This window comes from Megalops cyprinoides, chromosome 2, assembly GCF_013368585.1.
Source record: "Megalops cyprinoides isolate fMegCyp1 chromosome 2, fMegCyp1.pri, whole genome shotgun sequence".
Classification (NCBI taxonomy): domain Eukaryota; kingdom Metazoa; phylum Chordata; class Actinopteri; order Elopiformes; family Megalopidae; genus Megalops; species Megalops cyprinoides.
This window is the reverse complement of record NC_050584.1, coordinates 53,302,895-53,327,486: the sequence shown is the minus strand read 5'-3', so window position 1 is coordinate 53,327,486 and position 24,592 is coordinate 53,302,895. Positions and strand designations below refer to the sequence as shown.

The 24,592-nt window shown below is 43.5% G+C and overlaps 1 protein-coding gene across 2 annotated transcripts in view; it reads right to left on the bottom strand.

Moving 5' to 3' along the window:
• pde4ba (phosphodiesterase 4B, cAMP-specific a) overlaps positions 1-24,592 on the bottom strand; it is a 103,050-nt gene that overhangs the window by 28,055 nt on the left and 50,403 nt on the right. For both annotated transcript variants that reach the window (XM_036522276.1, XM_036522277.1), the window contains 4 exons: positions 6,330-6,524; positions 5,706-5,742; positions 5,506-5,576; positions 1,543-1,592 (listed from right to left, as the gene is read on the bottom strand). In XM_036522276.1, the coding sequence (XP_036378169.1) occupies positions 1,543-1,592; positions 5,506-5,576; positions 5,706-5,742; positions 6,330-6,524 (353 nt within the window). The remainder of the gene's footprint in view (positions 1-1,542; positions 1,593-5,505; positions 5,577-5,705; positions 5,743-6,329; positions 6,525-24,592) is intronic.

Here is a 24,592-nt window from a genome sequence, read left to right as displayed (position 1 = left end):
AAATAGCACACTTTTCAAAACACACTTTAAATGTCCAATTTCAGTGTTTGGAATACAGCCTCCTTGTGTGCTTAGTATAGTAGGTCCAACCAAACATGCCTCCTGTGTTTAATTTTCTAATACTACTGAAACATTAAATTAATCCCACGGTCTGGTTTGATTATTTTTCAGAGAACGACCCCGGGTGCACTTTAAACACAGGAAACGATTATCAAAACACAGTGTCATAAAACACACTGCTAGTTTTGCGAAGATGGAGGTGTGTTTACCCCCACAAGATCTGCTCTGGTTTTCCTGCACAGGATGCTACTGTCTGTCCATCTGCTCTGAGAGGAAGTCAACACAACCCACATGCAAGCTTGCTGACGTCAATCAGAGCCCGACAGCAGCAGCTGACAGGAACCCCCTCCTCTATCGCGGGCCGAGCCGCAACCGTGCCGACGCACAATGGAACCTCTGTCGCTTCAAACAGCCACCGTCCAGCACCCGCTCCCGTCACGGCCATAAACACAGGAGCCCTCTCTCTCTCACTCTCTCTTCCCCTCCCCCTCTCTCTCGCTCTCTCTCCCCCTCGCCAAGCTACCTCAGATTCCCCTGCACCTAATGAAGTAATTAATGAAGAATGTGTGTCTCACCACGGGGCACGGGTCACAGACGTGGCCCAGGGGACAGGAAGGAGCAGAACTCGAAGCTCGACGGCTCAAACCCAACTTGGGCAAACCGCTTCTACACAGCACATGCTGTGGAGAGCCACATGAAGTATCTAGAGGTTCTTTCAATGAATTTCACTGGTAATAACAATTAATGATGTACGTTCCAACACACACGCTGAGTGGTAAAACCTCTGGAATTTCACATAGCCATCTCTGGATAAATGAAAGAAAAGTTTCGGAAACAATGCCAGTGAATGGTCTCACTGGAATATGATAATGTGTATTTTGGCAAGGCCAGCTTCCCAGGAGCAGGATTTGTTTATCGTGTTACTCGTCTCACTGCTTTCTAGTATCTCTGACTCTATGAGCAGAATTGTCCCCTCTATCATACCCAGGGGCATTCCCAAAACTACCATGCCCGTTTTTCCTTTAAACAAGTGGGAGAGATTCAGTGAGCAGGCGATGAGTGCTGGCTCCCTTCAATGGACCATTTCCTCCAGTCTCCAGTCTCTCCTCCAGAGAGGAGAAGACTAAATAGCGGCTGGCTCAGTGCTGGCAGCGCAATTACGCTCAGACGAAGCCCGACACCGCAGATGAGTGATTAGGTAGGGTTACGAGTTCAAGTGTGACGACAGTCACGTAGAGACCACAACCAGTCTGGAGAAGGCAGGGAGACACACACAAACACTCATATGTTACCATAAAACAGAGCTTAACCTAAAACGTTAAACTGTGCAGTCTGCGCTTTGTCGGATGAATCCGGACAGTACACTTAAAACAAGTCAAGAAGCATTCATTTGTGGCTCAGAGAGCTCATCATTGTAGATATTACTCAGATACACTATTCTATACATGCTAAAGTGAGCTGGAGTGAGGGCTGTAGGCCTACCTGGCAGGCAGACTCTGGTGAGAGGAGGCTGGCTGGCTGCCGGTGACCTTCTGGAGAGAGAAAGCAGAGGACACAAATCATCTACAGGCACAGGCAAAAATACTAAGAATGAAACATGTGCATTTACATCAGGATAAAATCACTTGATTTTACAAATACAGGGTGCTGAATTACATTTTATGGTTTTCCCCTTTATGCAACCCTGTTGAATCACCATCTGTACATTAGGCTCATCGTGCCAAACTCTGCACTTATACATTGAGTGCTGAAGCAAGATGAATGCAATCTTCAGATGTACTTGCATGCAGCCAACAGCTGTTTTTTCGCACTGTAAGTCACACAGTGCACCACAGTGAAGCTGGCACCAACTGGGGGATAGCTGTTACTCCACTGACGTCATTCGAGCAACTTGCAGGCGCCTCATGAATCGCAGGGTGTCTAAGAAATTGAAATGAGGAAACCCTGGCTGACCTACTCATGCCTATCTGTAATGAACAAAGCTATTTTGCTCCGCCAATATAGACTCCTGGTCATTGTTGGCAGGTGAGGTGGCCAACCCCCACAGGGGGGCTCATAGGGCTGCACTGAATAGGAGCATCTTGCCAGCTGTGCCTGTTTGGAGGCCAAAGTACTGAATTACTGTATTGTGATATCTGTCACGTCTATGTGGTGAATTTTCACTGTAACTGTTGATCATTACTGGACTGGAGTCTACATTACAGGCTCCCTACAGTCCATTGGAGAACTTTGAATTACTCTGGGGCAGCATGCACGCAAGCATGTGCGCGCACACACACACCCCCACACACATACACGCAACAAACATAGACAAAGGGTGAGGAGAGAGAGAGAGAGAGAGAGAGAGAGAGAGAGAGAGAGAGAGGAAGAGAAAGCACAACCAGCTCTACCCAAAATTAGACCCATGGGATACCAGGTTTTGAAACTCCACCTGGGAAACAGTGGCATTGATAAGAGTCACAACTGCCAATTTTGAAATGATTGACTTCAGTGACAAAACTGCATGTACTGAAAATTACTCGAATGAAATAAAACAAATTAACAAATTAAAATGCTACAACACCCGGAAAAAAGAACTTCACCCTGGTGCAATATCTCGTCAGACAAAAATGGACCTCAACTGGATGTAGCCTCAGTGACCACAACCTCACCATCGACACAAGCTGGCATACAAAGAGCTGATCTGGGAGAAGTCAAAACAGAGGGGCATTTGTCTGCAGTCATACACCTAACACTACCAGATAAGTGTCACACATCTCCCTAAACTCATAAGTCTGCAGATGAATTTTTCACCACTGCTGCATGATGAGAAATAACAGATCCTGCATCACTGACTGCACAATGCAGCTTTCTTTCACAAGCACAAGGGTCAATGGTTCTCTTAATCAGGGCAGCTCACGTAGCTTACCATTCTTATGTGTTATCCATTTATACAGTTGGATGCTGAGGCAGTTCTGGGTTAAGTACCTTGTCAAGGGTATAACAGCAGTGCCCTGGTGGGGAATCAACCCATCAGCTTTTTGGTTACTGGCCCTGTGCCTCATCGCTTTGCCACACTGCTGCCCTCCAAGTAAGCTTTTTGAACAAAAGTGACCATTTACGGAAAAAAAACAAAAAAAAACAAAAAACAAATCCACCCCTACATTCTGCCTTTTGGAAGTTCAATGGAAGCTTCTAGAACTCTACAGAGGCCTCCAAAAGCATCCTCTATCCCTGAGGTATAAAAGGAGGTAGTATTTATAGTAATCAGTAACCATGCAGTCTCATAGTTAAGGTAAGAAAGCTCCCTGAAGACTGCAGATAAATGGTCATTGACCTCCTCAAGTTAGGAGATGTCTTGTAATGAAAGAATGCAATGCTATTAAGACTACAATACAATATGTAAAAAGCATGTAAGCAGAAGAAGAAACAATATGGACAACTTTTCTATTACATCATGTTTTTTTCTTTCTGTTTTAGCATGACTATAATGTATAGAACTATACATTATGTACTATATAGGACTATAACTACAGAGTGTGTGTGTGTGTGTGTGTGTTTCCCTGATTGAAGTCAGATGGCTCTAGGGCAAAGCCTTTGGTTAATGGATGTAAGTAGTATTTCAGGTCTGTTAAGACTTATATATCTACTCCAGCCCACTTTCAGAAACAGCTACAGACAACAGCAATCATCACCCCCCACTTTTATAATAAGCATTTGCTTATAATCTAAAATAAAATATAGATTTATAAAATAGAAATGGACTGTGGCATTTGTACTGTGCTGTACAGAAGCCAGAAGTCTCTTGCCTTTTCATTTATCATTAAACCTGTCACTGCCTTTCAGCACTAATGCATTTCATGGCTGGCTTTAAAAGATTAAAAAAATCAGTCAGTGGACTTCGCTACTGTATTGACAGTGGGCAGTTGTCTGTGGGTCTATTCAATATGAATGTGCATTTGGGGTAAATATTTACAAAGCTAGGACAAAATCCTGTTTGACCCAAAAACAAACTTCTTCAGAGCTGATAAAAAGGCTTGTGGTGGCTTGTTTGATTCACAGTGAAGTATTTTCTGCAAGAAAATTAGTTACAGGATTAAGTGGCAAAAATCTTCTTGAGTGGAACTTGAGTGCATTTGAAAACCTAACTTGGACTGGACACCTTTTTGGCTTGACAGACATGGTTTCAATCATTGGGTTAGTGGGTCTTAAATGCTATTGTCTATTCTTAAATCCAAAACATTGAGAAGACTTCCCTCTAGTGGTCAAAATTTCTAACTACCGACAAAGCTGCACAAACTCAGTACAATGCAGGTACAATATAACTCAATGCTGGTAATAGTGGTTTAATTTCCAGATGGTTTCATCAATTTTCTATTTCATCAGATATGAATTATCAACAATGTCTTTTACGTCTTTCTTGTGGTGATTTCTGTGGAGATGCTTTATGGTACTTCCTCCCTCAGGATATGATCAAACTATTGTGATTACTTGTGATGTGATTACTTGACTTAAGATGATCTTTAAACCAATTACCTATTGTTAACTTTGAATTACCCTTATTATTTGCGCACTGCTCTGTGTAGTATAGTATCTTAAGCCTGCAGCTGCAAACTGAAATGCACAGTTGATAAGTGAAATGGTGAATTAAATCCAGCTCTAACCTACTCAGTGCTGCAGCTAAATGCCACCTTCTTTGCTAATTGAAGATGTGCTGGTCTACAGCAAAGCAGTGCTCAGGACTGCCCCTTGATACCCACAACTGGCTACAGTCCAGGTAGTACAAGCAGAGACTTACGGCTAAAACATTGAGACATTAATACCTGATATGACGAGGGTAACTGAGAGCAGAACAATAAAGCAATTCAGGTTTAATGCATAGAGAGCTTCCCTCCATTTGTTCACAATGCAGATAACATCAATGACTCGAAGGAACACAGTTCCTCTTATCTTTGTAACACCACAAACGCAATTGCCACAACATATTTCTTTGCATACAGCTTGCAAGCAACTGTCGGGTAACTGTCGAGCAGATAACTGTCAAGAGAGCTCAAATACAAGCAGTATTAAGCAGCATGATACGTTTGTGAGTGCCACAGCCCGGGAGACAATGGGCAGGAATCATCTGCCCAGTTACTGTGTAAACGTTTCTATTTGTGTGCACACGCACATTTTTCCCAGTTAATTGTCATTTTGTTTGCATACTTATGTGAACACTGCTTTGGCAATACTGTACATCTGTATGGTCATGCCGACAGAGCTTGTTTGAATTGAACTGAATTGAATGAAATTGCCAGCACACTTGAATTTGATCAATTATGAGCATTTCCAATGAAAAATAATGCACTGTACATTGTTTGTCCCTGGAGCAGTATTGAGAGAGTGTCATAATTCATGTCTGAATATAGACTTATTGTTACCACTTGCATCATCTTTGACCTCATCAAAACCTCTAGAGTCACATACCTGTTGGGGGCACACTGTACGTTGGTCAGGACGGTGAAGTTGTTCCTTACACTGCGAAGACTTGCAAGTACCTAGAAAAAAAGATTAACAATTTGTGAAAGAAAGATTCTGCAGATCTAACTTTGTATGGAGCACCCTTTTCATTTCAGTAACTATTAACATACAAATTCACATCATATAGGTTTGGTCTCATATTTTACCTGAGCAAAAGGTGTCACAATCAGGTCATCCCCATGTCTGCAAATAAAATAAAATATGATGTCATAAACTGTTTAGCTTAGTGATTTATCAAAACTGTTGAGACAGTAAATGGCAGAGGTCATTCAAGATTTGTTTCTACAGCAGGAATGACGAAATAAGCAACGCCGAGGGTGAATAAACAATCAAAGTGTGATTCAGAACCATGCAACAAATGTCAATGTGCATCTGCTAAAAGCTCCAGACACACAATATATGGTGATGTTCCCTGTGGTCTGAACAGTATATCTCACATTACAATTGCAGATGTGTCCACAGAATACAGGTATTCATACACAAAGGTGAGTGTTGCATATTTAATCAAACTAAACTCTCCAGCTCTTCACTAGCTTTTCCTGTAAATTACACCATTCAAGTCAAATGAAAATGAACACACGATCCTGGTTAAGAGCAAATGTATTTCTTTATACAGTGTGTGATTCAGTTTAAACAGGTCTAAGGTGAGATCACATGCGGCTATCTGCCTACTGCCTTGTGGATGAGGGTATTGGTAGTGTTGCACGCATGCTCCTCAGGGCTGTCAGACACACGTGACACGACAATCAAAAGAGGGAGGCTGGGCTTACAGCTCGGAGGCGACGGAGGAGTTCCGTGACATGGACTTGGGGGAGAGGTCGTAGTCGCTGTCAGAACGGTACAGGAAGGACTCGCGGCGCTGGCTGTGCCCAGGGAAGTTGGTGTGCAGGACCAGGCCTGACCCTGGGGAGGCCTGGGGGTCCAGCGGACTGCAGCTCGCTGACGGGCCATTCTCCACATCAAAGCTACGGCACAAGCAGATGCACACAGTCACAGTGGGCCCCAGTCAAATGGATAAACGGGTTACACACTGATTTTACAACACAGCAAACAGCAGACCAACCCTGCTTAATGAATAAATACCATATCTGTGATCTACTGCTTAATTAAAAATAGCATTTACATTTGAAATGTTGTCACTTGGCAGATGCTCTTATCCTGAGTGACTTACAAACCAACGGTACAAAAACACATCTAATAAAGTCACAAGCAGAAAATAACAGACAACCTCTGAATGGGTCAGTACATCATGTAAGACTGTAATGACTACAGTCATGGTGAATACAGGATGTAGCCTAACATATGTTCAAACACAGAATTAATTCTTAAAAATACATGTCAAAATAACAATACTACCTGTACAGGCTTTACTTGAATTTACTTACATTAGTGTACATGGAAGGGGTATAAGAAGTTTTTGACATGAGCCACCTCACTAACATTCACGATCTACCAGTAGGCGTTAACCCACATTTTGGAAACAAGTGCACTCAAGTACACCACACTGAACACACAGTGATGACAAAGTACCATGCATAAGGAAGTTAATTCACTTGCTACAGAGGCAGTTCGAGCCCTGCTGCTGCTAAAACATAGATAACACCAAGGTGTAGTCGTTATGATACACTCATGCTTCCCACTGCCCCTACAGAAGCATGCTGACACACACTGTTTCTCTTGTAAACACCATGTGAGTGGGGATACCTGCATACAAAACCAATCAAAATTCCAACACAGAACACAACCCCATGAGGACTCCCTGTAAAAAAAAACACTCCCTGCAGGTAGTGTTTACTGTAACAGGGTCATCAAAGCATGTCTCTGTGCTTTCATCTCAAACTGAGACTAATACTTCAAGCAGGCGTCAGCACACAGAAACAGACAGAGACAATGGACTGACAAAGCAATTCCGCAATTAACAAAACATTTTTATCAGAGGAATGGGACAGGGGAGGACAGGGCATGCTACAAGCATGAATGTCCAAGCACTTTGTGCCAGGGATCAGATATAGAGGCAGGATCAGAGACATCAGCCAGGTTGCTCGTGGCACTGCTTGCATCACACATTTCAGCAACACACACTGTCACTCAAAATAAGCAACTGCACAAACAGATTCCAAATATGACCTCTTTGTATATCCTTTATGTGTCTGCAGTTTTTGCAACACAAGCTAACATGCAGATAAAACATTTTTGAATTGAATTTGAATTTGAATTTGAGATATGGGGAGACATAAAGGGGGGACTAGAGAGAGTAGCAAAATGCAATTTAGCACTTTGTAACTTTCATTTGAGACTGGCTCCAAGGTTCAGTAAATCCCTTTGACTTTTAGCTCCAAAGCCCTGGTGTTTTGGTCTTGTTACGGATGTGCAGAGACCCTTTGGCATGCCTTTACACTCAGGAGGGGGAAAGATCTTGGACACACACTCCTGGGAAAACGTGCTTTTGGAAACTCTTTCAAGGTCGCCAGAAACTCCAGCTCGACCTTCTGACCCAGCTTGGGAAAACACAGCGGGGAAAATCTGCTCTGCCCGCATCAAACGAAGCCAAATGGGCAGACAGTAAGACTCACTGCCATATAGTTCAGAGCAACCCTAATCTCTGCTGGGACAGGAGGCTGTGAAGTGCAGTCCAGTGATGGGTGCCTTCAGCCACACAGCGGAACAGGCCATGATGTGAGTGTTTCCATCTGCACTCATCACTGCTTTATGCCCTAGTTTCATCCCATGCAGGGAGGATTTAAAATTACAATCTGCACTATCCTTGCACACAATATGATATCAGAGTTCTATCTATGTTTATACAATAAAACATTGACCCAGTGTTATGAAAAGCAAGTCAAACATAAACTGCATTAAGTCTTCAAAGCCTACAAAGGCTGATACCCAACACCAGTTTGTTGATGGGTTCCATGTGTATGCTTGAAGTAAATGAGAAACCCTTGTAATGATCAAACCAAAGGGTCTTTATCCTTGAAACCCTTAATACCCTGAGTTACCCTTTACCCTAACTACCTAAGAAGCACACTATACACATGTGTGCGCTCTTGTTGGAGGGCCCGCAAGCATGACATTGCAGTTATGTTGATGCAGGAGATGCGTCTTTCAGATTGGCAACAAACACTTCCCAAAACACTCAATAACAGAGTATTTGTGTATGTGTTACACATATGCACCATCTTGAGCTCTTTGTGGCTAAAGTCTACCGCTAATGTGGCTTCTCTTCTGAGACAGATTGTTTCTTCTTAAATTTTCTTTGTAAAACAGGCTGGGGTTTTTCATGTTTACCCACCAAATACAATGATATCTTTAGTTGTTAATTAACCACTGACAAGTTTTATCAACTGTTTAAGTTGTCTACTACAGTTGGTAGTCCACTGCAAGTTGCTCTTACTCACTGTATAACTGGTTCTTTAAGTCCTTTTAGGTATATACCATTTGGGGCTACTGACTTTGTCATTTTGCCAGTACTTCACAGTCCTTGATGTAACATTACCTGGCATTTCCTATGTATCAGACCTTACCAAAAGCATATAGTTCTGTCTCAGGTAAGCTCTCAACAAAGTGGCTGTTCAGTGTATCTGTAATACCCTTATTGTTATGAAGCAAAACCCTTCCCTTCCTTGACCCTCTAACCACCTAACCTCCTCTTCAGCTTCCCTTTTTTCTATTGCAAGATTGAAAAAATACTTAAGACCACTTTTTGCATCTTCCACAACTTTCTTCTCAAAAGGACCTTCTGGCCTCCCTTATTTCTGTTTTAACAACATCTCACAACATCCGAAATATCCTGCATGCATTGTCAACCTCCTGACACATTTTCAAAGTTAATAAAGAGGAAACTGAAGTCATTCATTACTAATATTTCTACTTCTTGACAGACATTTTTGATATTCATCGACATTCTTAGTCATAGAGCATAATGGCCATTTTCCTACATTCCTACAATGTGGATAACACATTCCTACACATAGGCCTTTCTCAAGTTTGCCTCAGTGATTTAACCCAAACATCTTTGCTGGGATTTAAATTAAAATAAAATTAAATCATTGTCAATGAGCAGGCGCTCTTATCCAGAGCGACTTACATAGGTTACACTGTTTAACTGTTGACCATTCATACAGCTGGATATTTATGGCAATTCTGGGTTAAGTACCTTGCCCAGCCGTACAGCAGCAGTGCCCCAGTGGGGAATTGAATCAGTAACCTTTCAGGTACGAGCCCTGCTCCCTACCAGTACGTTACACTGCTGCCCCAATGGATAGCCCACCTCCTCTTCTGCTTGTTCTATATTTTCTGAACAGCTCATACCTAATGATTTTGTACTCCTCCCTACCCTTCTCTATTCAGTTAAGTCTTTCTGATACCATGAGAACCATTAACTCCAAACATTGGTATACCGTTCAAACAAAGGCACTTTTTCCCTTACTTCCACTGTAAATCTGAGCCCCTTTTTCCTTCACCAGTACTGTAGCCCCAGGGTACAAATATGAACTCATATAACCTCTATAAACTTAAACTAAATTAATAAGACTGTGTGTTTTTTCATGCTTCAAAAACAAACATACTTTCTGCTACAGCAGTGAATGAATCAGCTAAGAGTGGTTCCAGTCAATTAAGAAAATGGGACTCATAACTGTAGGAGCTCTGTGGACAAGGCCGTAGGGGCCCACTATTATCTGCAGCACCGACATACAGGTTCTGACTCGGGATCCTGATATTTCTGCCTGCTGCAGTCTCCCATGTCTCTCCTTGTGACCAAGGCTTTCACAAAGTCTTCCATCTAAATGGGCTCACACAGGTCTTTCATAATAAGAGTATTTCATTTTTCTGTCACAAAGGGTTGTTTCCCAAAAATCTGTCATTGTATACTCTCACATCAGACCTTTCCCAATCAGCACACAGGGGTAACAAAGGACACTTGAATATAAAGAATCCTGCAGACATAAGCAAAACAGATTCTTATGAAGTTGCCACATATTTCAAAAGCCAGGACCAAATAAGAAATCTGGGTAAAAATTGTCATTGCTTCAGCTTCCCAGCCTTTCTCAGGATAAGTATACAAATAATGGAACCTAACAACAAACAAAATGACTGATTATTTATACATGGTACTAACTGGGGCACTTGGCAATTAGCACAAAAAAGCAACTGTCAATAACTCAGCTATTCAGTTATTCAGTTAAATAAATACATTCTACAATTAAAAGTCACTTGAAGCACAAGGGAAAAAAGTATTTGTATTCCCTATAAAACATTATACTGTGTCTCTGAAATAATATCCTTGAAAAGTTATGCTAAGGGTGAAACTGATGTCTTTTCTTTCTGCTTGTTGCTATAACCACTGCTGGAAGCAACTGGCAAACAGTATAACTAAGACACAGCGGATCCTACCTTTAACTACAAACAAACAGAGAAATTGTGGTATCCTCTTTCAGGCCCCAGAGTACTGAGATAGAATCAGAATTATAAACGCTTAGTGATTTATCTCTTGCAGATGAAAGGGATATGAGGTTTTTAAATGCTCAGCCGAGCCCCACACACAATTACTGCCCTGCCAAATACTTTAAGTATGATTTTAACGCCTTTCCAAATGAAATGTGTAAAGCTATTCATCAATGATCACAACAAGGTGATTTCCTCATTGCTGTGTTGTCAGGCTTTCTGTACAAATACCCTCTGATAAAAACGCATAACATATATCCTACAGAGGACTGACAGGGAATGTTTATCCAACATTTTAGCTGCAGCACAAGTGCTGGCCAAATCCTGCATTTAAAGGATTAAAAATGTGGTTTATCAGATGAAAAGTCAGGATTATAGTATAGGCTAGAAGATCTAATAGGATTTGCCTCCGTTCACATCTCGGCTGAAACGGACGTGACGTCACGGGGCTCTGTGACGGATTGCTGAGCGTACCGGACCTTCTCTGGGGTGGATGGGATCCTGTAAAGCCAAGCCCCTTTGATGAGGCCCAGCTTGTTCAGATGTGGGGGGTAATAAACCCCGGCCTTGACCCCTGACCCATGCCTTCCCAGGCCCACACGACAGCTAGCTTGGATCTGTAAAAGCCATCAAGTGCAGAGCTCAGAGTCCCAGTCCGGCCTGACCCGTCACGGTCTCATGGTGATGAATCACAGGCCCTTCATCTGGCCTGTTACATACTCTTTATGGGATGGAGGATGGTTTCCATGGGGACAGAGAGAGTAAGCAGCGGGACAGAGAAAGGGCATTCTGTCCCTCTAAAGTACAGATAATAAGCAGCTGCACTAGCAGATTAAGAGCATTGTCAGCTCTACAGTCATACGACAGGGCTAAAATCTTTTTTCAGACTGCAATGGGAGGCAACGACTACAACATGTTCACAAACCGGTCTTTCCTACTTACTCTCTATGTAGTATAAAGAGCAACAAAGGCCTTGTCCCCATGTACAGTATCCTCAGTCAGTTGTACATTTTTAGTAATCAGTCAGTCATTCTAGGTCTGTCAGCAGTCTAGAAGCAGTGCCCCTAACTTAGAGATGTCAGATGGGACTACACCAGAGACATGCTCCTCTCAGTCAATCCCAATCCATCACTGACTGAATACAACAAATTAGCCAAAAACGCCTTACGGGAAGAGTGTGTATCCCAGTGAATCACTGTGTTTGTGAATCAAGAGCACGGCAGACATGATACACACATGACACAGATATGGAAAACTACCAGTACAAACATGAGACACAGAGGGTGCGCAAATGGTAGGAACACAGGTGCACACATGTTAAAGATGTAGGTATGCACGTGGTACACATACAATACACTCACATCAGATTTATATGGCACAAATGATCCGCACATGCTGTATTACTGACAGGATGCAGACATGTAACACACGTGGCATGTACATGATTAAAAAAATAGAGATTTACTCTTTACAGGGGGCTACTGATCAACCACAAAGAGCGTCATCAGAACATTGCCTGTGGTTTGCAGCTGGTCCCCTGATGTTACCTCTGCACACCAGATTGTAGTGAAGCTCATGTGGCATCACACCCAGTTGGAGCTAAGGGTTTACTGAATGAGAAGACACTCCACATTTGAACAGCTAGCGAATGAGGCTACAGGGACTGGAGGGAATGGAGAGTGTCTGCAGGGGGCAGTAAGGAGCAGATAAGAAACAGTACCACAGATATGATGTGGTAGATCTGAAGTGAACCATGACTTTAATACTCCAAATAAGGCGCAGAAACAGTAAAGGGAAAGTCCAGTCTAGGCCACACATTTGCATGAAGTACACATAGCTTAAGGTTCCTGTTTCGGCACCAAGAAGCTTACTTTCCCATGACTGAAGTAATGCTACAATTAAGCCACGAAGGATGGCTGCTATTAGACATTTTGGGGGGAAAAATGTAAAAGCTCCAGGAATGCAGTGGAGAAAAAACAGCCAGTTCTACTCATGGGTAATGAGCACCATCTCTACATTTTTTCACTTTTTTTTCTTTTGCCTTAGATGGCACGAGTGGCAGGGAGAGAATTCACCAGCATCTCAAATATCGAACATTTGACCGACTAAAGAAAAATGCCACGTGAACTGAGCTGAACTGAGCCTAGCAGCCATTTAGCTGCTGGATTTGAGCTCAGGTTAGCGTTTGCCACAGACAAGCCTGCAATGCTAACAACAGCAGGTATGAGAACAACCAAAGAAGGTCGACAAAAACAGAAAGTATGGCTAAACAGACAGAAAGAATGACAACACCTCTCTGCTACAAACAACATCCATGTGGGACAGAACAGACAAGGCACCTTACTGTGTAAGAATGAAACTTAATTGAACAAGCCTTTTTTTTTTTTACTGCGTAAGAACAAAGCTTTCTTGGGCAATGCATCTTTACTGTGTCAGAACGAAGCTTACTGAGACACTGCATCTTTACTGTGTCAAAACGAAGCTTATTCGGACAGCACACCTTTACTGTGTGAGAACGAAGTTTACTTGGACCACAGGATTTTGTGTTTAAAGTTAGGAGTGGCAGGAATGGGAAGACAGCAGAGAGGTATCAGACACACATGGACTGCTTGAGATTTGTCATGGACTTCGCATTCCAGTAAGAGCCGGGACAGGCGGAGAAAGAAGCCCTGTGCTGGTATTATTAGAATCAACAGAACAAAAGCTCTACTTTAAATGGCATTCTATGGCCTGGCATTTTACACTGAAGAATACTTTTCCATTACGGGGACTGGACTGCGTAGCTTCACAAAAGCGGGTTACCCCAGGCCAAATACTGCAGTCAGCCATGCTCTCTTCCTTTCAGTGTGTGTGTGCTCATGTGTATGCACGCATACGCATGTCCGAGTGTGTGTGTTTGTGTGTGAACGTGTGCATGCGCTTATTTGTGTACGTACACATGTGTATGTCGGGGTGTGAGTGTGTGGGTGTGTGCACGGGCATGTCTGTTCGAGTGTATGTAGATATAAATTATACCAGTGCCTCTGTATATTTTTTTGCAGCCATCTTGCAATCCAAATATTTGATTTGCGTGTTTTACAACAAATGTGTCTCACAGGGAGACTATCTCTGTTGGCATTTGGTTTTGCAAGAAATATCCACACACCCTTGGAACTCATTACTTCAGAAGTACAATGTCTGATAAGAAAAGTTACTGTATATAATCCACACACATATATGCAGGCAGAAACACACTAAAACATATAGAGAAAAAATACACACATGCATGCACACACACACACACACACACACACTGAACATGATCACTTCCACATATGTAAAGTGTCCGCAGTACATGCAAATTCCCACAGGAAACAATCTCCTCAGACAGCTCAGTAGCTCAGTGTTATTGTCCCTAGCAGTCAAAGCCATGACCGCCTTGGTTCTGGGAGCCTGTGGGTAACCAACATTTTTGTATGACAGAGTCAGTCACTGTTTACACTGTAAACTCTTTCACTGTTTGATGTTTATCTTTCATGATTTGTTGTATTAATTTTTATCAAATCATACCTAGCGAAGTTCAATTCAATTCAATTTAAGAATATTTACAGTCGTTGCATTCAACATACATTTAGACATTTATCTAACCAAGTTTACATTATATGTATGAGGTGAGAGTGACATTGTCTTTTAAAATACAATGCATGCAACTGAACATATACAAAGCAAAATAATTCATTCACAAGATGAATAAAATAGCAAATGAAGCAAATTTTCAGGTACCATATAATCATTCACTCACACACAGCATTACATCATCCCGCATGCTACGCTTTGGAAAATAAAACCAGCTTACAGTCACACTTCGCAACAGTAATCTACATCCTACATCTGCTCACAAACATCATATCACCAGTCTTGTCCAACAGGAGTAAACAGCATCAAGCTAACAAGACGATGGAACACAGTTTTGTGAAATTGTGAAGGTACTCTGAACTTCTGGGAAAGTTTGGAGAGCAGGAAAGAGAGAGGGAGACCTAACCTGAGGTTGGCGGAGTGGATTCTCTTGATCACGTCTTCACTGAAATCGAAGTGGACTCTACCCCTGTGACAAGGAGACCTCCGAAACATCGCCCCAGGACAGCTATCTGCCATGCATGGCACTGGGTGTCAGCCTCAGTCCCGACTACAAATAAGCCTTCAGACCAAAGCCACTTCCCCTCTGCGGAGTCTCGCTGTGGAGCAGCGTAGAAGCTCTCTGGCTCTCCGGCAGACCTGGAAAGGACCTACGGAATGGACTCACTTTCCTGCTGGAGCCAAAGCGCAGCCTGTGCAGCGCAGCAGGCAAACGGACTCTCTCACAGTCGCTCATTCACGCACCTAGAGGGTAGCACCTGAACGTGCGCCAGTTTTATTCAGGTAACAAAAACAAGCCCTCCAGCTCCTCAACAGCAGGCTGAGATCCTCAAGGTCTCCAGTTTCCTTCTTAAAACAATATTATGATAAATGTGCACATGTCAGCAATGCAGGTCACTCAGGGAGAGTGCACCTGTTGGTAAATTTGACAAAATCCACCACGAAAGACTTGAGGGATCAATAATCTATCAGCTCACACTGCCTCTTATAACTCTTCTTTATAACTAATGTTGCATCCATATCCATATTAATTGCACATAACAATGTACAATATAATACATGAAATCTGACTTTCATTATAAAGAGGTATATGATTTTTTGAAGCCCATTCTCCCAGTTGGAAAATCTCCAACGTTAAATCTCTAACAATGTGGAACGCTTGGAACTCAGCCAATATTTGTTACACAGTCCAGTATTAGCACTCTGCAAACAAACTAAATCAATATTAAAATCCGTAGAAATGAACAGTTAGCATATAAATAGCCAGGGTACATAAACACACCATCCTGGAAAGAGCTCTCAAATCCAAAGGTTTATTTTACAATGTCATTTTCAAACTTCTGAAAAGAAAATCTATTCCCTCCAAACCTCAAAGTATGTGAACACAGGGCTTCTAAGTGAAAGTTCAACTGCCAAAATTTAAACTACAGCTGAACTATGTGGGGTGGTTTTTTTGACAGTGTAAGGGGCGGAATCTTTGTGTAAGATCATGTCTAACTGTCCCACTCCCACTGTGGTTTCGCGGGATGATAAAATGGCTGTTGGCAGTGACAACAGTGGGTGTTCAATGGTGTGCAGAGTGAGAAGACTGACTCACTCTTAAATCCGATGTCTGCTCTACGAGCGAGCCAGAAAAGGAGCCGACGACCGGCTTCCAACCTCCAGGCTCCAGTGTGAACAGTGAACGCGTGTGAGTGAGTAAGAGTAACAGGCCTTCGCACACATCAGCAGCGGCTGCCACCTGTGTGGGGCTGCAGCTCGGCTCTGATTCGGGCTTGTTGAGGAGAGGCGGGGCAGAGCTCCCCGTGTCCCCTCTCCGTGCTCTCTCACAGTTATGTTACGCAATCTACCAAGCTGCATGAAACCTTGCGTTGTGGCAGGGACATTCCCCGCATTCCTCTGTCTCACTGAGTGACCATTGTACGGCACTGTGTGTTTTTGGTTCCGGTGAAGCCCACTTAGGTCTGACTGCCGTCGATAAAGGAGCTGCCATTTCCCGTCATTTGCTCCAGTCTGCTAATACCACGCTGATTCTCTGCTAAGACTGCGGTGATGCTCTGTGCTGAAGACCGAGGGCGAGGGATTTCAGAGGTCTTAATCTCTCACGTGCTCAGACTTTTTTGGTTGCTTCTCTTAGATGGGCTAGCACTCTTTTGTTACTTGAGAATGGAAATATGCTGTATAATTTGGATATGGGACAAAGACACTCATTCAGAAAGCTTGTTAGATTTAACAGAGCTGGAAAAAAGCTTTTCGAGCGACGCTGTCCAGATGTCTAGTCTCTGGAGAGAGGGAAGCTCTTTACAGCCCCTTAAGCCTTATATCAACAGACAGCCCAGCCTGCACTCTCCCACACTTTCCCCTCTCTGTTCCTGTGACACACAGAAGCAGCACTACAGGCCTGGGATGTGAGGTTTGTTTAAGCATTCGATGAAAGCAGACACACTATATCTTCTTGTTTGGGAAAGAAATACAGCGTTGTTCAGGAGACAATATAAACTCAGTCCATTATTGAGAAGATAGGAGAGGGGACAGGAGGGAGGAGGAGGAAAGAGATGATAGGGAAAATCAACCACAGTGGCCATGCTTTTGCCACCTTTCCTTTTTAATTACCCCCCAGGGACTGAAAATCGTATGCTACCACTAACAGAAATGTTCATTATAGCAGGCTGCATTTAAACATCATTATTCTCTCCTGGGTCTACAACAGAATCTCAAGATCACTGAACAAGAGAGGTGGCTGTTGGGAAATACATGGATTTAAAAATTTAGAATTGTATCCTCCTGAGTAGACAGAAAACCAGCGGGCTGTATTACATTAAATGAAGATAATAAGAGAGCTTCTAATAATCAGCATGTGATTATTTATTAGCAACTCCTTAATATTAATTGCAATAAAATGCCACAAGGGGTGAAAAAGCTTTTGATTTTTGGAAAATAAAGAGCAATGACCAAGGACTGAGCAGGAAAGTGGGGTGTACTCAAATAATTGGCACTAGAGGGCAGCAGTTAGCCTACAGGCACAAAATGCTAAATGGTAATGCTAATTGGATCCACTAGGTGTCACACTAGACCTAAGCATGTCTTTTTTGCACATTTTTTTGCTTAAATTATACTAAAACTAGGTCAGTGTTACTCAGTGAAGTTAATACTAGCTGCCATAAAACTGCTACTGATGGAATAGTTTGGTAAAAAACAAAGCACAACAATAAAACATTAACAGCAAAACAGTAATCTCCCAATTGACTTTTTTATTTGCAGTGATCAATACTGCAATCAAATTAAATTCAATATACTCCCCCTCAGGGTGTCACTACAACTTTGCAAAGTACAAAGAACTGTTTGAAAGAGATATAGTGCTATAATAATCATTGCATTTAACACAAAACAAAATTACGCAGCTGTAAAACCGTACACTAAAGATAATGAAAGGGTCACAGCAGTCCTCTCCAATAAGTAGTTTCCATTTCAAAGCAGCCACACATTACATCCTAATCTTAATCCTTGCAAGCAATTCTAACAAAAACAGAACAATTTTTGTTGATTTAGATGATAGAAAGTGTCAAAGAATGAAAAAAAAACATTTGCCACTTTCTTGTTACATGATGTAACTGTTTGAACTTGTATTTTTTTTCTGCATAAATATTGGTTCCATTGCTTTGTCTTTTCATAAGAAAACAAAATAGGCAAGGCTAGTACTGTCCAGTCAGTGTTCCAGCCCAGGGCTTGTCTGAGTGAGGACGGGTGGTGCTCTGGTAAGGAGTACTATCTACATCTCCTCCATCAACGGTTTCCGTATCTCAAGGCACTATCACCGCCAGCAGCTGCAGACAGCCCTATGCATGGCCAGAACTAGGTCTTCTGCAGACGGCCAGGAGAGGGCAGTACAGGCCTATACAGACTGCCCACTGCAAGACGGGTACATCAGGCTGCCTGAGCTCTATGACACCAGCATTGCCAATGCCCCTCACTGGCCAAAATCATTTCCACAGCACATCGCAAACCTTGTTTTCCTATGTGTGTGCTACGATCAAACTTTACATTGCTATGGTCACTACATGGCCTATACACTGTGCACTGATTCACTGTGGCCACACTGTTCCAATCGTCACTCCAGTGAATCTACGGGCGTCAGACTGATGTCAGTGTTAATCGGCTGTGCGCTCTAAGGAGGGAGGCACTGGCGTCAGAACCCACTGAAGGAAAGCTGGTGTAAAAGATACAGGGTGCCCATTTATCATTTCCAAGACGAGGTTTGTGTTGTGACAGATCTGTTCAGAGGAACACTGTGAGTCACACGCTTGGATGGATGCCACCCAATAGATCCTAAAGATATTAAAAATCTTAAAGGGTGGGGCAGGACCCCTTAACGGTGCACCAGGCCAGAATCCTATTAGTCATCCCTGCATAAATGGAGACAAGGCCATGAGTCAAATCTGCACTGACTTTGACATTGATACCTGATGGGTTTTCTGCTCGGGCATGGCGGCATAACAGAGACCCTTCAAGACTTTTTACATTTTAAATGTCAATGTTTGGAGTAGAGAGATCATCCTCTTATTGGTTTATCACACAGAAACAAGTATTGAAAATGCAGCCACTATAACTGAGAGGCCTTTAGATACAGATCCATAAACTGCTACTTCGTTTGCTTGACTGATGTCCTTATCAAAGGAAACTTTGTTTATGTTTTACATTCTTGCTAACAGTACCCATTCATACAGCTAAAAATTTTCAGAGGTGATTTGGGTTACACTAATACCTTGCTCAAAACAAAAATGGCGGTGACCTACCTAGGAAATGAAACTGAAACCTTCACAACTATGTCAAACTGGCCACTCCCTACATCTGCTAAATAAGAGCATTGTCTGGAACTGCCAGTCAGCCTTACTGTCATGTATCCCACCTCTTTCTGGATGTTTCTGTTCACACAGGGACACAGATCACCCCACACAACATATCCACTCCTGTTGCTCTGTTACGTGCATATGCTGTCTTCCATGCTCTGGGCCTCTTTGGGTGTGGGTGGAGTTCTAGATTGTTACTCTCTCAATCCTGGTAGCTGTCATTCCTCCCCTATCACTGTGTCACTTCTCCAGGCTTTGTCCTCATTTATATTTAATCCCATAAATACACCTCCCAGAAAATCTGTCTATGGCTATCTATTGCCTTTCAGTTTACTACTTTATTGATGAAAAGAGTCCTGTCCACACTGTCATTACCTCTCAGCCCTCTCTGTCTCTTTGCCTTCTCACCCAAAATGCACTCCGCTCCCTGCAAGTCCATGACTCACCACCATCTTTCACCCTGAGAGCGCACACATCCGCATGCAGCGCGAACAGATGAAAGAAACTACCCGCAGATCTCGAAAGGTAGCGCTCTCTCCTCTCCTCTCCAGCCTGTTCTCTGTCCTCAGGTAAGACGGTGCATTATCAATCAAAAAATTCAGGCAGCCGCTGACAATGCCTGCAAATTGCTCCCTGCTTTTCCATCCATTCTCAAGCCACCACCCCTCCGCTCTCGCTGCCGTTAACTTTGTCTCATTTTTCTCCTCTGAGGCTGCCGATAATTGTAATGTACGCTGCCATGTCCCGAATCCCCCTCCTGCCTGACAGTCCTATCATGCCTCCTGGAGAGGCTCCATCTCCGCTCAAACTCTCACCCACTGCACAGCGAGCCACGGCCCTTAGCCCCATTACTCTTTTCCCTCTATGCCAAATCACAGGGGTCTTTCATAACCTCTCTTGGCACCATTATGCAGATGACATTCAGATTTTTTTTTTTCTCCTACTGATATGAATGTCTTTCCAAGAATCTCACCCATCCCCATCTGCCACCTCCTGATAACTCGCCTCTTCAGACAGCACCTCGGTTCATCTGCTTTGCCTCTACCTTAATCTACCAGCTGAGCTAAGCGCACTGGCCTCCCATTCTTCTATCTTGCACGTACAGAAGATATCTGGTTATTATTATTGGTTATACTGGGCTTATGTAGGGATTTATATCAACTGGTTAAGATGGGTCCATGTTTGAGGTCTAAATAATTACACCCACCTTGGTCCAAAACCAGACACATTAGAAGATACGTGGACACATTTAGCTAAATTTAAACTATTAAACGTAGTTTTAAATTGTTTAAAGAATATAAAAATAAAATATGCATTACCCTGTTATATAGGCCAATGAGCAATACCTGAGATAAACTGAAAAATGGACAGAATGTAACCTCTTTTCACATAGCTCATTAATTCCTTAAATAGTCCACAATGTGCAAATAAACAGCTGGTTATCAAAATAAGAGGAAAGAATATTTTAATGTAAAAAAAAAAAAAACCTGGAAGCCCACTTAAAGTGAAGTTATGCTACCATAATTAATTATCCAACACATAATACATAAAAGTCCACATCCAACCTTTTTTTAGTCTCTCCGAACTATGAGTGTGTCTCCCACACTGTAGAAGTGGTTTCTTTTGAAGCTGAGCTTTGGCTGCCTCTCTAATGGCATGTTTTAAACAGTTGTTTTTTTGTCTTGCTTTACACTCTACTACACGCACATGTGCTTATGAGAGAAGTCAGGCAGATGTATTCACACATGACCCCAACCCGACCCAACCCACCCACACAATTTCTGATATGAAAACCCACTGGGGTCGCATTCAGCACCAGAGGCCTGAGGACACAGGCCCATAAAAGCCTCTACTCCATACCCCTGTTTGTAGTTTGGTGCTATATGCTATATTGCATTTGTTTATTTGCCATTTGTACTTTGTATTGAAATTTTTGCATTGAACTATAATGCTCTGTGAGTATGACAAATACATAATCATAATAATTTACATTAGACTCTGCAGTTCATGTTGTCATCACGCTGACTCATGCAGACGTGGCCCAGGCGTATGTATCAGTACACATAAAACAGCAGCACCATTTATTGGTCAGAGTATTGGAATCCAGTATAATGATCATGCACTGTGTATACTGCTCCACCATGGCTAGGTTAAAGGTACAGCCATTCTTCCAGGCTGGAACCAATGGTGTGAAAAGATGTGATGTGAGTAACAGAGACGATAGGGCACCGGGGAGGGATCCTGGCGGTTACGCAATAGCAGTGGTGGCAGTGGGGGGATGCGCTGGGGCACCGCGGTGACCCCCCTGTCACGTGGACCACCGTGACAACGAGACATGTTAGATAACATGCCAGGAGGAGTTCAAAGTCTCCTACATGCAGAGTGGACCACTGGGCCAAGCCACAAAGGAAGTGTCCTCACAATTTATCACCTTTAAAATAAATGCTGTTTCTCAATATATGTGTCAGTATTACATCACACTGGTTGCTTAGCAAATGGTCTTATCCAGTAACATAACATGCATATCACCCATTCATACAGCTGGATGCAACAGCAGTATATGGCTGGATATGGTATAATATGGATATGGATTTGGCCTCCAATAATTATATCAGTTGCTGATGTGAAACACTATTAACAGCTTAGCATCCCTGTACCAAACCTTTATGGTTAATGGTAGCCAGCCAGCAGCCTGCCAAGCAGCAGTCACATATGAGTGATTTCTCTGGAAACACTGTTCTTTCATAAGCCCTTTCATCTCTTCTCTCCAGCACCTATGCGTCTCCCTTCAGTTTAAGCAGTCTCATTTCCTGTGCACCAAGATAAGCTTTGGCAGCACTAAAAGCATTAACAGAAAGTCGTGAAAGATTAAAAACTACAGAATGATTAATTAAAGCAATGCCCACGGGCCCGTCTTGCGGACGCTCTCATTTGATCTGGCTTGTTTCGAAGAACTGCCAAAATAGTGGGGGCATCAATCCAAAGAGGCTGGCCTGGCCACTGCCCTACACATACACCCCGCTGCCCTACACAGCAATCTCTTCCGCTGCGTTCCCTGCACTGTGTCCTCTTTCACTGTGCTCTCTTCCACTGTGTTCTCCTGCACTGCGTCCTCTTCCACTGTGTTCTCCTGCACTGCGTCCTCTTCCACTGTGTTCTCCTCTTCCACTTTCTTCCCTGCACTGCGTCCTCTTCCACTGTGTTCTCCTCTTCCACTTTCTTCCCTGCACTGCGTCCTTTTTCACTGTGCTCTCCTCTTCCACTGTGTTCCCTGCACTGCGTCCTCTTCCACTGTGTTCCCTGCACTGTGTCCTCTTCCACTGTGTTCTCCTGCACTGCGTCCTCTTTCACTGTGCTCTCTTCCACTGTGTTCCCTGCACTGTGTCCTCTTCCACTGTGTTCCCTGCACTGCGTCCTCTTCCACTGTGTTCCCTGCACTGCGTCCTTTTTCACTGTGCTCTCCTCTTCCACTGTGTTCCCTGCACTGCGTCCTCTTCCACTGTGTTCCCTGCACTGCGTCCTCTTCCACTGTGTTCTCCTCTTCCACTGTGTTCCCTGCACTGCGTCCTTTTTCACTGTGCTCTCCTCTTCCACTGTGTTCCCTGCACTGCGTCCTTTTTCACTGTGCTCTCCTCTTCCACTGTGTTCCCTGCACTGCGTCCTCTTTCACTGTGCTCTCCTCTTCCACTTTGTTCCCTGCACTGTGTCCTCTTCCACTGTGTTCCCTGCACTGCGTCCTCTTTCACTGTGCTCTCCTCTTCCATTATGTTCCCTGCACTGTGTCCTCTTTCACTGTGTTCCCTGCACTGCGTCCTTTTTCACTGTGCTCTCCTCTTCCACTGTGTTCCCTGCATTGCGTCCTCTTCCACTGTGTTCCCTGCACTGCGTCCTCTTCAACTGTGTTCCCTGCACTGCGTCCTCTTCCACCGTGTTCCCTGCACTGCGTCCTCTTTCACTGTGCTCTCCTCTTCCACTTTGTTCCCTGCACTGTGTCCTCTTTCACTGTGCTCTCTTCCACTGTGTTCCCTGCACTGCGTCCTCTTTCACCTCTACTGTCCTGCATAGTGTCCCTCTCTAATGTGCTCTCCTCCATCATGGTCTCCTCCTCCTCTACAGAGGAACACCTACTCAGGTCCCACAGACACACAACTATACTTTCACACTTCAATTCCATGCACTTACCAACCCTGCTCACGACCAAACGCTCAACTGAATTTATGTCACTGTGGCTTAAATATGATTTCACGCACACCCACGTATATCCAGCCATATCATGTAAATCCACGCTTTTGCAAAGCATATTGATATCATATGGGGATGACAGCCAGTTTTTTCCCATCTCTATTACACATTTAAAACTAGCTTGCATTGCTTAGGTTGCAAACATTTCAGAGACCCTTGCAAGGAAATGCAGTGCTAAAGAGTAGCCATCTGACACAGAAACAGATTGCAATATTAGGGCTACTGGACAGGAAGAATCCTGTGAAGGACAAGTGGCCCTACTGCAGACACAAGCAAAGGGATCTGACAGCATGAATGCCAGCAGTGCTGCGATGACTGCAGTGTGGGCCTCACCCTTAAGGTCATGTACAATGATAAGAGCTTACACTGCACAATCACTCTCTCCATTTAAATAAACCGTAGGTGTTTTGTGACCACATAACACAATTGCAACACACCTCTCTACGGATTGAAATAAACTGCCCTTGTTTTGAGACCATGTAACACTAACACAATTCTCTCCGGGTTGTAAAATGCCTTCGCTGGGAGCTGATATGACACTGTAACGGTGTACATGGACAAACCTGACTGTCCGCTCCTGCCTCACATTACACCGAGGAGGGCCCCTCCTTCACACATCTCTGAGGCTCCTCTGATGGGCTCGGTAATGACAGCCCATGGCAACTGGCACTTTGGTCGAGCAGCCTCTCATTTTCCGGTGCAGCACAACCCCCCCACCGAGCCGAGTGTTGGCCATGTGAAAAGAACTGCGTGCTGTCACACCATTCACAGTGGCCTCCGCGAGGGAAACGCTCTCTACTGGGGCTGTGAGCTGCTGAAGCTGCAGGTCCACAAAAAGCCAAGCCTCACAGTGAATTAAAAACACTAACCACTGAGAGAGCTCA